Here is a 17,890-nt window from a genome sequence, read left to right as displayed (position 1 = left end):
GACCGGTTGGAGATGGGGGACTGGTTGGAGATGGGGGACCGGTTGGAGATGGGGGACCGGCTGGAGATGGGGGACTGGGGGACCGGTTGGAGATGGGGGACCGGTTGGAGATGGGGGACCGGTTGGAGATGGGGGACCGGCTGGAGATGGGGGACTGGGGGACCGGTTGGAGATGGGGGACTGGTTGGAGATGGGGGACCGGTTGGAGATGGGGGACCGGTTGGAGATGGGGGACCGGTTGGAGATGGGGGACCGGTTGGAGATGGGGGACCGGCTGGAGATGGGGGACCGGCTGGAGATGGGGGACCGGCTGGAGATGGGGGACCGGTTGGAGATGGGGGACCGGCTGGAGATGGGGGACCGGCTGGAGATGGGGGACCGGCTGGAGATGGGGGACCGGTTGGAGATGGGGGACCGGCTGGAGATGGGGGACCGGCTGGAGATGGGGGACCGGCTGGAGATGGGGGACCGGCTGGAGATGGGGGACCGGCTGGAGATGGGGGACCGGCTGGAGATGGGGGACCGGCTGGAGATGGGGGACCGGTCTGGAGATGGGGGACCGGCTGGAGATGGGGGACCGGCTGGAGATGGGGGACCGGCTGGAGATGGGGGACCGGCTGGAGATGGGGGACCGGCTGGAGATGGGGGACCGGCTGGAGATGGGGGCAATTAGGTAGGGCTTTAGATGGCGGCCTTATCGATCCTGACAGTCAATGGGATGGACCCCTGAATACACACAGATACACTCACACTGGGACTAGTTGGAGAGATTTAGTGGGCTACTTATAGAGACAGGCTGGCTGGGCCAGCCTTCAGAGCCCATTGACACACTGGCAGTCACCACAGCCTGTAACTGCCTCTCTCACACACACCTCCGTGGAGTGGAGAGACTACAGTGTCTGTTTACGCATGCACACCTCTATTGATTGAGATAAGTCCTTTTCAATACACCGTCAGTCGGAGGCTGATGGGTGTGTGTGTGTGTCTGACAGTGACAATGTGAAAAGAAGCCTGTAAAAAAAGAAAAGGAGGAAGCTAAGGTGTTATATTCTATCATCTATCATTTTATTGATTTGTCTATAAAAAACAGTCCAACCTGCTGTCCGAGAATCTTTATTGCTTTCTTTCCTCTTTATTAGTTTGCCATTTGAAATATCCAAAGCGATCCCTCTTTTGACATAAAACAAATCATATTTTTCCAAGTTCTGTCACAAAAGTCTGTGGACAACTGTTGACAACAGGTCCTCCCTGTTAATATAACCTTATCATCATTATGATCTAAAACACAAAACTGATCCTGGATCAGCACTCCTACTGTGAGATACTTTATACATACACTAGTTCTACAAAGGGTTCTAGTGTCGAACAAAGCTGGGTGTCAACGATGAGTACATCGTTGATGTACATGCATTGAATACTGCAAAAATAAAACTAGCTCTTTATACAATACAAATGACATTCAAAATGTCTGCCTAATACTGTGCTTGCACAATGACATGGCCATTTGCAAGGACACAGGTATTAATAAGTATCACATGAATACATCCTTCATAAGAGAAATATATTTTAACGTCATAAAACGCTGCACTGCCATCGCTAGTAACGGTGGGCAATCATTTGCCTGGCTACCCAAACTCCTTTCTCTAGCCGAACGCTATACCATGCCCACAGACGGTAGTTTCTTCTCCGCAATGAGTCTGGACCGGAGTACTTCCCTGACAATTTCAAGAACGCAAACACACTTCTGATTGGTCCCCAAAACCAATGGGTTGGGCCAGAGCCAGAACACACGTGGGTAAGGCAGCATTTAGAAAATGTGTCATTGGCTCTGATACTCTTGTACTCTAATTGGTTAGAAATGATCCAATCGTTGATGACTTTGTTTTGTACAACACCCCTCATTTTGACATCACCACAAACAACTTAAATGATGGCAGTCTCAGACTGAGTTTGTAGCGATCTTAGAGCAGTGGAAGAACTCCGTATGAGTCATTTTTAGTTTATATTTATTTAACTAGGCAACTCAGTTAAGAACAAATTCTTATTTACAATGACGGCCTAACTGCCTTAACTGCCTTGTTCAGGGGCAGAACGACAGATTTGTACCTCGTCAGCTCGGGGATTCGATCCAGCAACCTTTCGGTTACTGGCCCAACGCTCTAACCACTAAGCTACCTGCCGCCGCCATCAAGCAAGTAAACATCAATGTTCTATGTATCAAGACCGCACACGTGCAAGAGGGAGAAAATCACCTGTGGTTTGCAAAGCCTTGTCAGAATTAGAGCTACATGAATACAATACATCAGAGTTCTGTGTAAGGTGGTTATATCACCAGAGAACTGGCAAACCACCCAGCCTTAACGTCCTGGGGGAATATGTATAGGTTTATTCATCTAATCTGCCTCCCGCCTGGAAGATCCTCAGGCCAACCCACAGGCTGTGGTGTGGGAAACGGTGTGGGGTACGACGACGTATGTGAGACAAGGAATTGGACACTGTCCACTTTCTGTTTTGGTCTGTGTTGGGGGGGGAGTTGATTGTGTGTGTGTGTGTGTGTGTGTGTGTGTGTGTGTGTGTGTGTGTGTGTGTGTGTGTGTGTGTGTGTGGCACGTCCAATTGCTACATATGGAGAAACACAAGCGCAGTCTTATTTTATCAGCCAAGCATCTCGTGGCAAGCAGATGCAATAAACACTAAATCTGTGGCTGCTTTTCTGAACGAGAGGGGGGGGGGGGGGGCCTGCAGCCACACACTTCTGGGGTCTGTACCAAATTAAATTTACTGTAGTTAATAGAGTGAGGCTATGCTGTTAAATGTCAATTTCATTACCAAGCCCTTCCCCTTGGAGAATGATTAGCTCGTTTAAGGCCAGGGGTAAATGTATTAATGCAAGAGACACAGATAAACAGCATCAACCCCTATCCCCATGCCAAGGCCCTGCCTATTTTACATTTTATTTCGGGTTATTATCATCATCTCGGGAGAAAATGCTTCCCCTATGGCCTAAACATATTCTCATTTCTATTAACAGGGCCTTGCTGTTTTCTCCCTCTCTCCTATTCGCCTAGCCAATCCATTAAATCGGGCTGCCGCTATTGGCTAGGGCAATTTTCTCCGTGAATTATCAATAAAGTAATTACCAGTGTGTTGGAGCGAGGTTGGGGAGCTTATCGCTAGGTGACCCCCCGCGCTCACCCTGGATATGATCCCTAACCACAACCTATTTGGGTAATTATATCGTCGGGGGTGTGTAGCCTGGATGGTGGTGTCGTCGCCCCGCGTTATCTGTCTGTATTATATTTCGGAGGCTAAACATGTTTTTCATTGAAAATTGGACATTAATGACAGCCACATGATACCACTAGTGCTGGAAAACAGGCTGAAGTCTCGACTGGAATCCCACCCTGGTCAAATCATTATTCATGCCCCCTCCTCCATGCCCCCCGTGCCTCCCCTCTCCACCTCCCTCCCCATCCCAGCAGTGACGACAGCCTGGAACTCTCTCTCATCCATCCGTCCGTCCATCCATCCATCCATCCATCCTCTCAATAGTCTTTCAGCTGGGGACTGTGGCCCTCTCCTCCCAGGGGACTACGACCACTACCACTACTAACGATCCATACTCTCTATGTACGGTAGACAAAGGTACAAACATAGGCATAAATGCTACATCCACAGTGCTAAGTGGGTATATTACATAAGCCGTTTAGCAGGCCACTATCCAAAGTGACTTATAGTACAGTGAGCCAATATATATATATTTTTGCAAATGTGATCTCTGTGTGTGTCGAACCCCATGACCCTGGCACCGCTAGAACCACGCTCTTAACACCTGAGCAACACAGGACCATGGTGATGGTTACCCTATATCTTGACGTTAGGGGAGATTTCCTATGTCAGCGTGGTCAGTCTTTGATTAACGGGCTATGCCTATGTGAAAGAGAAGTCTCCGATTCCACTGGTGATTGTCACGTCGTCACTCTGCTTCGATAAAGTGGCTCTTTCTAAGCACCTGACTGATGGATTCGGATGGGGCTGCTGTGCTAGGACTGGACCTGTGAGAGACCAGGGTGAACACTATACCAAATCCTTACTTGGGATCTGCTGCAGTTAACTCAAATATTTCCCCTTTAATATCAATACACAATTGAAGAGAAAGTCAAAAGTCACACGCCAGTTAGTGCTTTGGACCCATGTCTTGACTAGGACTCTTTCTAACACCAAACGAGGTCTGGTACTTTAACCAAACCTCCAAATACGCAAGACATAGAAACCACATCTGACAAAAACAAAAAGGACATATTTCAGGAACTTCATTAAAGCGTCTACCCCCGCCGAGTTCCTGCAGAGGGAGAAAACACACACCCGCGCACGCACAGACAGACGCACACACAGACAGACGCACGCACAGACACACACACAGCAGCTGTTTGAAGTTAAAAGTGATTTTCATGATACTGTTCGAAAGCGAAGCACCTTAAAACGAGCAATAGCTGGATTTCCTGCTGCCAAAAGACATGCAAAACAGCTGTTCCTCTCCAGCGCTGCCCGCCGAACGCAATGCAAATATGTTAAGCATTCAGAATTTATTACTTTTGAGTGCTCTTCAAACGCTGTGCCAGACACAAGTTTAATTTATGATATTCTCCTAATTACGATAGCTGTTGAACTCATTTCCCAAGCTGTTTCCCTCTTCCAAGCAGCCATATTATCTGTACTCTCAGTTCAGTCACACACACACACACACAAAAAGCACATCAAATTGCAAGCGATGTAAAGTAGCTGATTGCTAGCACAATTAACACAGCAAAGAGCAACCATGAATGATTTCCCCATTAAGTTTATCTTCCTCCTTCCCCCTCAAAACCATGAAAGGAGACAGTAAATATCTATATCTGCCATAATCGTCAGTTTCCTTTAAATTACCTCACAGCTGACAACTGTCCAACAGTCTGCTGGGCTTGAGGAAAAGAAATCGGCACCCATTTAAGCCCACCCGCACAGCCATAGGTCAAGTAATTTAGCCAAGTTCAAAGGCCTTCAAAGGCTGCTTAGATCTACATGAACCCACATTGCTAACGGGTTAAAAAAAATACAAATTAGAAAAATTTACTTCTATGAGAGTAACAAAATTGAATGAAAACTTCACCAGCGTGGTTCACCTCCGATCTAGCCCCGCTGGCACCATGTGCCCACAGTCACTCACCGACGACGCCGCAATCCTAAACTGGCCTGTCTGGTGACCCCTGGCATTGCGGCCCACCACGACGCCCTTCAGCAGCTGGAGCGAAAGGCGTGATGGAGCGACTGTTCAGTCACTGAACCCAAACACATGGCCAAGTGGAGGTCAAATGCCGAGACGAGGTGCTAACTCACTAACTCAACTAATTTCGTCAGAGCTCGTCATTCAACAACTCATTTATTTTCTTATTTTTCTTACATTTGGGTTTACTCCAAAAAATTGTCACATTTTTGGGGGGGACAAATGGGGCTATTGTGATCACAAAATCTAGTCAGCCAATGATTGTCAGGGAAATAACTGTCGGTCTCACGGTAATTGACCGTTAATTAACAAACACATTTAGCATCTCCTGGCTTCCACACATAGCCTACAAGCCACTGATGCTGACCTTTGGAACATCTACAGTCTAATAACTCCATGTAATATAGCCTACACCTTCACAATAAATCCATAATTTATTTTAGACAGGTCTAAAGAAACATGATATGAAGAAAATGTAGTCTATTTTAGAAGAACAACAGCATACTCTGAGTTGTCCTTATGTTAGGTCCTGATCTACCTATGCCATATGACTGTGGGCTACAATAGTTCATTTAGCAGACAAGATTTGCTTAGAATTCTGTGGCATTATTTTATGTTATTTTATAGTATGAAGAATACGTGGTCCCGTGTGGCTCAGTTGGTAGAGCATGGTGTTTGCAACGCCAGGGTTGTGGGTTCGATTCCCACGAGGGACCAGTACGGGGGGAAAAAAATGTATGAAATGTATGCATTCACTACTGTAAGTCGCTCTGGATAAGAGCGTCTGCTAAAATGACTAAAATGTAAAATGTACAATTGCACAAAGCTGAATAAAATATAAATATTTTCTCCAAACGATTTGAGGAAGTGCGCACATGTGGCTATTCTGTGTTGAGCGGTTAATAAAGAAATAGGTACTCCTATATGCTTAATTTAGAGTTATTAATGTAACTTTAGTTGTTCTACAAACGTTGGGCTATATGTTTAGGTTTTTAATACATTGTAAGGCTGCATGATGCGACTCTAATGATGATTTGAAAAAAGTTGTTTGAAAAGGCATGAGCTCCTCTTTGTTTTTTGCGCAGGTTGTACACACTTCATCAGTCTCTCATTCACAATTTGACAAGCACTTGATAATGCCTTGAATTTCACGGCAGCATCCACTTTGTGACCATAATGCACACCAAAAAAAATCCATGCCCTGAGTACTGAGCTATCTGAAGCACCTCTCACTCATGTGATCAGGTCTTTCTCACAGGCTACAATGAAGACAGACACATCGGGGAGCCAACTGTGCCCGTCCTTATCCAATTCCGAAGTGCATATTGAAGATATTGGAAGAACTGTCCACATTTACTTTTCGTCAGCCAACAAGATGAGTAGGCCTAACGAACAGCAAAAACACTAGCCTACGTCAATCCACTATCCCCCATAGCACAAAAGTCAAACAATTCTATTCTGTACGAGAAATAAATATTCCAAACATAGTCTGGGACAGCTGTGGGGTGCAATAGATCCCAAATGAATACAACCACTAGCATAAAAAAAAAATGTGCAATGCAATGTGGCTGACGCAACAGATCAGAACGTTGAGCTTAAAATGTTGATAAACTATTAGGCTATTTCTTCACATTATAGGTGCAGCAATGCGCACATGGTAGTAGACTATAAGCAAACACCATGCTCTACCAACGGAGCTACAGGGAAGGCCATATTCTTTCCATTTTGAATAATGGATTTAATGGTGCTCCGTGGGATGTTCAAAGTTTCTGATATTTTTTTATAACCCAACCCTGATCTGTACTTCTCTACAACTTTGTCCCTGACCTGTTTGGAGAGCAGCTTGGTCTTCATGGTGCCACTTGCTTGGTGGTGCCCCTTGCTTAGTGGTGTTGCAGACTCTGGGGCCTTTCAGAACAGGTGTATGCATACTGAGATCATGTGACAGATCTTGTGACACTTAGAAGATTGCACACAGGTGGACTTTATTTAACTAATTATGTGACTTCTGAAGGTAATTGGTTGCACCAGATCTTATTTAGGGGCTTCATAGCAGTTTTTCCTTTTTTTTTTTTTAAACAAGTCATTTTTTTCATTCACTTCACAAATTTGGACTATTTTGTGTAATGTCCATTACATGAAATCCAAATAAAAATCCATTTAAATTACAGGTTGTAATACAACAAAATAGGAAAAACGCCAAGGGGGATGAATACTTTTGCAAGGCAATGTAGCCTAAAGAAATGTTGTGCAACATGAGCTCATGGTCTCTCATGAAGTGTTTAATTAGATTTTCCATTATATTTGCATTGATGTCAGAGTGATTAGAGGGACAAAAGAGTGCCGAGTCCCAGGCAGTTAGCAAGTTTGGTAGGCTACTAAGGACCAGCAGCAGCATCAGAGCTTGGAGAAGCCTAATTACCGTGACTAAACGGTCATGTGGAATTTGACTGACATCATGACCCGTGACCGCCGGTGTGGAGGTAATACGGTCACTGCACCAGCCCTAGGGACAAACGTTTTTGATTTTTCATGTGGTTTCCTTTTATCTTGGTTGCAGCAGACAGAGGAATGGTCGGACACACAGACGTTTCAGTGTCAAACCTTAACTGTGTGTATTTAATGTGGGTTTGACAATTAGTCATGTTGAGTTTGGTATGTGAGAGGAGAGTCATTTTGTTGTTTCATTGCAACACATAGCTGAGTGTGGCTCCATCTGCGCCGGGCGGAGAGAGAGAAGGAGAGAAGGGGAGAGGCGGACTACTCAGACAGCCGCGCTTCAGACACAACATGTTCCTAATTAGCAGGTGTGCTCATAGGGGCAAGATGATGGGGAGGTTTTTCCTCTCCTTTTTTAAACATGTGTATTTATGAAGTGGTGGAAGATCTGAGGCCCTTACCATAACAGTGTTTTACTGTTTAAATGTAGACGGTTATGCCGTGTGCGCTTAAGTGATTTAGGGAACCTCACAACTGCGGTATAAGAAAAATCATAAACGCTGAGACGAAACATGTGGGCTCACTGTAAAAGGGAGGGAAAAGAATAGGCGACACAAAGCAGACACGCATTCCACCTCGGAGGGGGAAACTACACTTAATTAAACAAATAAGTGCATCTGAAATATCGCCTCGTAAAACCACCAAACTATTTAGTTTTACTCCGACAGAGTGAAACGAAAGTGTGACGTGAGAGAGAGAGAGAAAGATAGGATTTCAATTGTATTTTTTCATAAATACATTCCGAGCTGATGTTGAGAACAGTGTCTCCCTCTCAAAAACAATATGTTCAGAGAAAACCTCTGTTCTGCGACATCTGTCGCTGCGCAACATAAAATTGTCTGATGCCAAATAAAATGTTAAAAAACAGATTGCCCACAGATATCACATTTTACTACTGATCAATCTGGGGCTTCTTATGAGACGGCTCTCTAACCGATGGGTTTTCATCAGGCCGTACGACACAATGCAGCCGATTGCTGACAGCCCAATAACTACGGGGCTCGCTACAAAGAGGGCCGCATTGCTCTGTATCAGGTCCCTTAAATACACACACACACACACACTATTCACTGATGAAGCTTTGACTGCCTCCTTCACTTCTCAGTGTTCAACTGGGTAACATAACCAAAAATGCACTAGATATCAATATGATAAATATCCTATTACAAGACAACTGTAAAACATGTTTTAAACTACGTATGATTTGCCTTGATAGCCCAGTAATTCCAATGCTGGGATTCGCTGCTGATGATAACCTTGTTGTGAGCTTGACCACTGTAACACATCACTATTGCTGAAATAGCATACACAACATCCTGCGTGTTATCTGCAGGGGAAGTTATACTGGGAAGGACCTGATAGGGGACAGGGTAATTGTGGGCTAATAGTGCTGCAGGGATGGTGGGCTCAATTCTGTATCAATTCAGGGATTTGGGAAAATGAATTAAATTCCAATTCATGAATGGGAAGGGAAAAAATACAAGAATTGAACAAAATTTGGGATCCTCATTGAAAACTGATGGCACTTCTCAATTCTTGAATTGGACTTTCAATTCAACCTCTTGAATTGACTGAATGAATAGATACTGAATTGACCCCAATCCTGCAGTGAAAGGCATGGGCAGTGAAAATGAGGACCCACTTGATATGTTAATAGTGAGTAAACAGTGCAGACATGGACAGGAAGGGCCCAAACTCGGTCCTCGAAACCCCAAGGGATGCACGTTTTGTTTTTGGCCTTAACACTACACAGCTGATTCAAATGATCAAAGCTTGATGATTAGTTGAATCAGGTGTGTAGTGCTTGGGGGAAAAAATGAAATGTGCACCCCTTGGGGTCACGAGGACAGAGTTTGGGAAACCCTACTCTAATCTTTCCCTGGGCCAGGGAGGAAGGTAGGGAGGGGGAGAGAGAGAGAGCGAGAGAGAGCGAGCGAGAGCCACCCACCAGAGATAGATAGCCCAGAGTCTCCTCAGGAATCTACCGCTCCTGAGAAGAAGCACTGAGGTACTCCAACGCACTCCTCCAACCAATCACAGAGAGGCAGGGTGGCCACGTGACAGGTGATACATTTCCCCACTTCCTCTTTGTGTTTCAGACTTGGCCGGGGAGCTCCATCACGGGACGCCCCCCCCAGCCAGACAGACAGAACGAAGGAAAAGAAAGAATGAAATACACTCTTCAAAACTCAAGCAAGTTGAGAAAGTGTTTCATTACTTTTCAAAGAGTGTCCGGACTTCAGTCAAGAAGCACATGATCCCGATTTAATTTTTTCATTTTGCCATCCCTTTTTTTTACATTTCAATTATTAGATGGATAAATGAAACCACATTTCCCCCTGCCTGTGCACGGGTAGAAGACAAGTGCTGCCTGCCTGGGAGATTCCATTAGTCCACAATTTGCTTGCCGGCTGTTCTGTTCTGGGGAGGGTGGAGGAGGGGGTGACAGTGGTTCATCTGACAGGCCAGTGCACATGGCTCTGCTTAGCACGCACACACCCATAAACGTATGCACGAACATACAGGCATGCACACACAGGCATGCAGACACACACACAAAGAGACAAATTGGGAATATAAGCATATGAATTTGTATCAATTATAACAACTAGCCTCAATTGGAGTGTACGGTTAGGCCTAGCCTAGAGGAGACATGTTCTCCTAAGTATTCAAACAAAGCTGTCAGTGAGTCATAAGTAGGATGCTGGTACCTGGTAAAGAGCCCAATCTGTGGCTGTGGCTCTGGGTCTAGGTTTCCAAAGGGAACCTCGGGAATGTACGTTAAGTCACAGAAAATGGCTATTGAATGGAGCAGCGTGTGTAGCGTACCATACAGCTGCAGAAATGTGTGGAGGTGCTGGGGGAGGCGGAGGAGGAGGGTAGACCCCGGTGGCCGTTCATCTCTGCTTAATTGAGAGGAAACCGTGGCCGTCCATTATTAAGGAAAAAAGAAAAACCTGAAAAGTGCTGAATATTTTTGACATTTTTTACTTTGCCGGTCGGCTACTTGGTGGGTGACCTCCCGAGTCAGACAGAGGCGCATCGGTGAGACCCCGTCGGGAGTGAGTGGCACGGGGGGAGGGCGAGGCCAGGCTGGGCTGTGGTGCAAGGTGCCCCCTTCTCCCCTTCACTTTCCCCACACAGCGTCATTAAACCCAGGGTTCTGCCGCCACTCGCTCCAAACAGCTCAATGACAACACACGGGCCTGCCAATTAGAAATAATTAGGCAGTCATTTTGGTGGCAAGTCTTTTTAAGTGCATATATAACGATGCAGTGAGCTGAGACTCAAACAGCCGCCTAAATAATTATGCCACTGATCACAAAGCGTCTGCACATCTCTGTACTTCACCTTAATGCGTTTCAAAAATCCACTTCATTACCTCCAGTAATTAATCCTCCATTAATTGCAGGAAAAGCCCAGTTTACCTCCCTTCGTTTCTAATTATCATTTTATAAATGGTTCTAATTAATGTGTTCATTAGGCAGGATATTTTTCTCAAAGCCGCGCTCGGAGCCAAAGGTTCAGCGTCTCTCTCAGAAGCCTAACCAGCCAGAAGGTGAGGCCATTCTGGTTGCATTTGCTTTTATTTTACTACATTCAACCTCCTAATTGGCATTTAAAACCCAATTTGGAAGAACTTCAAGAAGCTTAAATGGAGGAGAAAAGTAGGAAAGGGAGAGGTTCATTTTGTATTCAGATTTCTGATACCAGGGCAAAGTCTCTCTGTCTCTCTCTCTCTCTCTCTCTCTCACACTTTCTGTCTCTCTCTCTCTCTCTCTCTCTCACACTTTCTGTCTCTCTCTCTCTCACACTTTCTGTCTCTCTCTCTCTCTCTCTCTCTCTCTCTCTCTCACACTTTCTGTCTCTCTCTCTCTCTCTCACACTTTCTGTCTCTCTCTCTCTCTCTCTCTCTCTCTCTCTCTCTCTCTCTCTCACTTTCTGTCTCTCTCTCTCTCTCTCACACTTTCTGTCTCTCTCTCTCTCTCTCTCACACTTTCTGTCTCTCTCTCTCTCTCACACTTTCTGTCTCTCTCTCTCTCTCACACTTTCTGTCTCTCTCTCTCTCTCTCTCACACTTTCTGTCTCTCTCTCTCTCTCTCTCACACTTTCTGTCTCTCTCTCTCTCGCTCTCTCACACTTTCTGTCTCTCTCTCTCTCGCTCTCTCACACTTTCTGTCTCTCTCTCTCTCTCTCTCTCACTTTCTGTCTCTCTCTCTCTCTCTCTCTCTCTCACACTTTCTGTCTCTCTCGCTCTCCTCTCTATCACACCCTGGACAAACGGCGAGCTTTTTCGACGTGATGAAATGAACATACAATATTGTGTATTAGGAGCCGCTGCCATCTTTCTCCAAACCGGTCCAAATGTGGACTGACGGGTTAAAGACATTTTGTGGAATCCTTAAAAGAGGTAGATAGCTGCTAGTACCACACAGTGAAGGCAGAATCCTGAGCTCTTGCTTTGAAGGCCAGAGGGCCAGCCATGAAGAACTGAGAGAGCTGAAAGGCTCAGTCAAAGCGAAAGCCTCTGGACAATAAATACATTAGACGAGAGCGGTGCGAGCGAGGTCAAGGCAGAACAACGGCCCCTAATATTTACAGAGCTCAAGCAATCTGACGGGTAATGATGGGTGATTAAAAGACATTGGCGTCATGGTTTTCTTCACAATTCGCATTCAGGTGCCATTGCTGTTTTGACAGACCAATCGGTCATCGTTTCTGACACGGGATGAATTCAGAAGAACATCTGGTCGAGCTCGTTAATCTCCGGTGGTTCCTATAAAATGCTCAAACACCGTCTGAGTTTCCTGTGGCAAGGTTGTTTTTTACTTGAACAACACACAATAGAGTCGGTGTAAACAAAACCCACGGAATGTTTTCTGTTATCTGAACTGAAATATATATATATATTTTTTTTTTAAATATCTATTTTTATTAGGAAAACCTAAAAACGAATGAACCATTAAATCTGTCTTCTCCAAAACGTTGGCATATCGGATTATTGCATTGGGGCTAACACAAAGCCTTGTGTGTGAGTGTCTGTCTGTCTCTCTGTCTGTATACAAGTGCTCGTGTGTGTACATGCGCGTGTGTGTGTGTGTGTGTGTGTACATGCGCGCGCGCGCGTGTGTGTGTGCATGTGTGCGTGTGTGCGTGTGTGTGTGTGTGTGTGTGTGTGCGTGCGTGCGTGCGTGTGTGTGTGTGTGTGTTTGATTAGCGGCAGGACAGACTCGGCTAGGTTCCCACCCAGGGGAGTGTGGCTGGGGGCTGGTACTGAATGCGTGCCTGGAGGAGGGTGGGTGGACGGGGGGGGGGGGTTGGCAGGAGAGGGGAATAGTGCCTCGCGGCGAGCCAGGGATGAAAGGCTCCGTCCGTGTCAGTCACTTACTCCTCTCTTTGGTAAATAAAGGTTTCTGACAACAAAGCAGCGAGCAGCGCTTGACTGGCCTTTAAAGGGGATAAATAAAATAAAAAGCCTGGATGCAGAGGGAAAAACCTCTGAAAAAGCACATCAGATATTCCAAACTGGAAGCATGTTGATTTTTATGAAGTAAAGAGCACGGACCGCAACCATACCAGGTCATCTTTCAGTTTAAACCAACATTTTGTATAAGTCGGGTATAATGAGAGAACTGGAAGAGAAGCAAATCTCCCACACCACCTGTAGGAGGTGAATGAGGAGAAAGCCCGGAGGTATACAATACATATATAGAGGAGCAGGTTGTCCTGTAAGCAGCATTCAAACACACACAATAAACAGGCTAGGCTACACACTCACCGCTGACAGTAGAAAAACTGGGCTATAACAAAATAACACTTGCTTGTTGTTATGTTCTGCTCTTACAGGTACTCATCTTGTTTTACTTTCTTCAACGCTAGAACAATTCACCATCTTTCTTCTTCTACATCCTATTGTCAAGCTCTTTGCGTTTTGGAAAACCGGATTTGGGTTGTCATGTCCGCGACACACACACACTCGGATCCCCATAGCACTCCGCTGGGCCCAGACCCACCTGACACACTTCCCACACCCAACCCCCCCACGCCAACGCCACCTGAGGGCTGATGGGTGAACCAGATACCGTGGAAACGTTGAGGATCAGAGGGGGGTTTTCTCTCTCGGAAAGGCCTGATTCTCATCCCCCCTGCACCAACCTTCCTCCTCTTCCTCCTCCTCTCTACACTTGGTGACCTTGCACGGGCCCCTAGCTCGGCGCAGTCAGGGAAAGCCATCAAGCAGATGTACTGCGGCCGCCCAGCACCTCATTTCATTACACCAGAAAATTGCTGTGCGAAATAAATATTGGGCCATCACTCACGCCTTGTGTGATCTTCCAACGGCGTGCCGAAGCAAACGACTACTACGCCAACGAGAGGGTTTCCCATTCTGAAACCTCAGAGCTAGGCACACACACACACACTACCCCGACCTGCACACTAGTGCAGTCCTAGTTGGTCCTACTCGCTCCAGTGCGCCTGATTGGAGCGATAGTGTTCCCTGGATGAGTTCACTATCCTTAAGGGAGGAGGGCATGATAATTAGGGGCCCTCCGCTTGATGCAGATGACAATCACACTGATCTAACTGCTTGGCAGTTATCTGGGCTAAACCCTTACACAAGCACTATGCCCCCCAAACGGAACATGCCTCTGAAATATTAATGAGAGAGATGTAAGCATCTTTGTGTGCGTGCGTGCGTGCATGTGTGTGTGTGTGCATGCGTGGGTTCTTTCGTGGGTGACGTCTGGTGCTTGAGGTCAAGTGGTGGATTAGTAACGCTATGACGGCCTCCATCTCTCTCCCGTGAACCCGCCACTGATTTAACACTGACTGACTGTCAGACGGCCATGGCTTTAACCTGTGACTCTCCTACCCCCCATCCTTCACCCCCCCCTAACTTCACAAACTTCCCCTAAAATGTTCCTATGATCCCTCCGTAATTCTTAACCGTGTTGTCTTTGTTGGAGCGGGTTTAGTTGAGTTCAGATAGACGTGTGCTCGGTGCCTAGCCATCCCCAGTGAACTGAGCCATGACACCTCTCCATATAATGTTGGCTGGGGGATCTGACTCCTCTGATCAAAGGGAATAAACATTAATGACTAATGGGTAATCTGCTACACATTTCGGGCGGGTTGATTGGCCGCCTCTGGGGTGATGGGGGAATCTCCTCTCTTCAAATCATTTTCTGATTGCAAAAGGAAAGATGGAGTCGCTTTGGAATAGTAAACACATAAGGGCTTCATAGAGCATTATTCTTATTTCCTGTTTAGATTCTGTATTATTACATAAAGGATTCTAAAGAAGGTAATAACCCCCTACCCAACCCAACCAACTGTCCTAATCTTCTCCCCTGTAATATTTCCATGCAGCTGTTATTATTCTCATTCCTCTGAATAAGATCCCTCATTCCTCCCATCCTTTTTCTCCCCCCTCTCTCATATTCTATATCTCATGCCACGCGGGCGTCCCGGGCTGCTGCTGCGAGCGAGCGCCTCATATCCTGTCAGCGTATCAATCACAGGGGCCCTGTCCACTCAATCCACCTCTGATTTATCAGGCAGCCTCGACCCAAACCCTTTTAACACGACAGTGACAGATAGCAGCCCAGACCATGGCAACCTGTTCCACTTAGCTCACACAAACGGGGGCTTGGTGGGACTGTGACACGTGACCCCGAACCCCCCCCATCACCCTCCCCCACCCCAGGCAGCAGCACCCCCAGTATGTATGCATATAGTCTAGCCTGCCACACCACTGACTGCGTTCAGAGGTTGGGTTCAACCTGCATGAGATACATACACACAGATATGACAGATACAGTAGATAGATGACGTAGACTATCGATAATAATCGGGAACGTTTATAGGCCTATTTGCGATAATTCCCACAATCAGTGGTGTGCAATCTGCAATCGAATCCATATAAAACTGCAAACCCTGACATTATCTTATAACTTTCATGAGTTTCCCCTTGCTTCAGTGAACCCAACAGGTATGAATTGTTGCAGTTTGCGCTAATAGCAACTAGTGTATTATGCAATTACCACAGGTGAAGCGGTCTGTAGCTTGCTGCGGTGCATTTGCCCCGATGGACTGGCATCGCAGCAGATTGGCCACTGTCAAGTCAGACATTATGAAACGTATTCACCACTTAACATTCAGGTTGTGGTGCCCCCTCCACCCCCCACCCACCCCCCTCACTGCTCTGCTTAAGCCGATTACAGGAGGCTTCCCTCTTTAATCGCATTGCTTCATTTGTTAACACAGAGATATCATCGACTGTAATTCCAAATCTCCCTACTACTTTCATGTGACACTGGCGTTAATGCCTGTTTGGTTTGGGGGGGAGGTGTTGTTTTAATCAACGCTGTCGTTGGCGGAGCGTCGCAAAAGAACAGCTGTGGTTTGGCAGTGTGTGCATGTGTGTGTATGTGTACATATGTATAAACAATGTCATTCTCCATGTAAGAAGGGCAGCTCCACCCAATTAGGCTCCCCTGCTAGCTCCGACAGTCCAAAGTCTCTGTCACCAGTTTCCTTAATCACCGCCATCTCATCTAACCTAATGAAGATATGAAACCGCTCCTTTGTGACTAAAATGGTTTGTCAATTCTTCCCTGTAGCCATACAACAAGTAAACAAGGGGCCTTGTGCACAATTAAAAATGATAAAAACAGATTTAAAACAACAGAGTTGTTAATGACATGGAGAACCATGCATAGAGCCTCCCCCATTGTGTCTCCCAGCCAACCAATGACAGTGACACAGAGACAGAAACAGAGACCGAGAGCGAGAAAGAGAGTGTGTGTTTGTGTGTGTCATTAGCTGTCACAGTAGTGAGAGAGTCACAGTCTCTTTAACTTCTTAGGGATCAAATCCCTTCGCCCCCTAGCCCAAAGAGGTTAATGACAGTCTGCCACGTGATAATGGCCTTCGCCACCACAGCAAACAAACCACACTGAGCTGATGCTGCCTGCTTGGCTGGCACACGCACGCACGCACGCACGCACGCACGCACGCGCGCACGCGCACGCACACACACACACACACACACACACACACACACACACACACACACACACACACACACACACACACACACACGTGCATGCATGCAAATCCACACCAAGTCCCTACAAATGTTTTTTTATTTTTGTTTGAGTATGTTTTGCTGTAAACGGCAAGCAAAATGGCAACATTCACAGAGTGTGGTTGCTGGAACCAATCATGATCATTGTGAAATTGAGCCAAAAATCAAGGACAAACACAGGGTATGCGTACGGTGGAGAGAGTAGAGTGTGGCATGTGTGCATGCGTGTGTGTGGTAGTCAGGCACCAATTGATAGCCAGCACCTGCTACTGGCCACCCTCATACCCACAAAACTATAGTAATTCCACTGTAAGCCCTTCTCCACTCTTGAGCCCTTCTCTCCCCTTACCCAGCCTCCAGCAAGTCCCCCCATCCCCACTACCTCAGTCCCCATCATACCTGCGGGTGCGGCTGCGTGTCCTATGGGAGTGGTTGGTCCTGCATCGGTCTCCATCTCCGCTCCCTCCTACTGCAGGACGAGCTGCTGTTGGACCGCAGCCTGCGTCTGACACACACAGACACACACACACACACCACATATCAACCCCCTGGCTCAACCCTTCACACCCTCTCCCCTGTGCTTCCTCCCCAAGCAGTAGATCCTCTCTCATTCTCTGTGTTCTTACCCGTCTTTCACACAACACGTTAGACTGAGAAACAGAGAAGACAGGTCTCCCAGTCCCATCTCATACATAAATAACTTATATATCCCTCACAATCCTAATTTGGTGTGTTGTTAATTTCAGTCATCAAATAATTCCCTTATTACTTTCCATACCTAGCCCTCAAGAAGTGCCAGTGGCTGTTCATCGAATCATCAAGCCTTGCTGTTTTAACCGCGTATCTTGGTGGTTTTGGACCAAAGTGGTGCTGACAGAGACGCTGCTGCAGCCTTAGCGGGGCTGCAGTAAGCAGGGGCTGCAGTAAGCAGGGGCTGCAGTAAGCAGGGGCTGCAGTAAGCAGGGGCTGCATCAGCAGGGGCTGCAGCCACGGAGCTCCTCAGCTGGAGCTTCCGACAGTGGTGTGGAACAAACGCT

At 46.6% G+C, this 17,890-nt stretch overlaps 1 protein-coding gene across 1 annotated transcript in view; it reads right to left on the bottom strand.

The window, feature by feature from the left end:
- Nucleotides 1–17,890, bottom strand: part of LOC123729170 (uncharacterized) — a 185,073-nt gene that overhangs the window by 160,299 nt on the left and 6,884 nt on the right. The window contains exon 3 of the mRNA XM_082966088.1: nucleotides 17,253–17,358. Coding sequence (XP_082822214.1) covers nucleotides 17,253–17,358 — 106 coding nt within the window. The remainder of the gene's footprint in view (nucleotides 1–17,252; nucleotides 17,359–17,890) is intronic.

Source organism: Salmo salar, chromosome 20 (genome assembly GCF_965601325.2).
Source record: "Salmo salar chromosome 20, fSalSal1, whole genome shotgun sequence".
Taxonomy (NCBI): Eukaryota; Metazoa; Chordata; class Actinopteri; order Salmoniformes; family Salmonidae; genus Salmo; species Salmo salar.
This window is presented reverse-complemented; position numbering and strand designations above follow the sequence as displayed.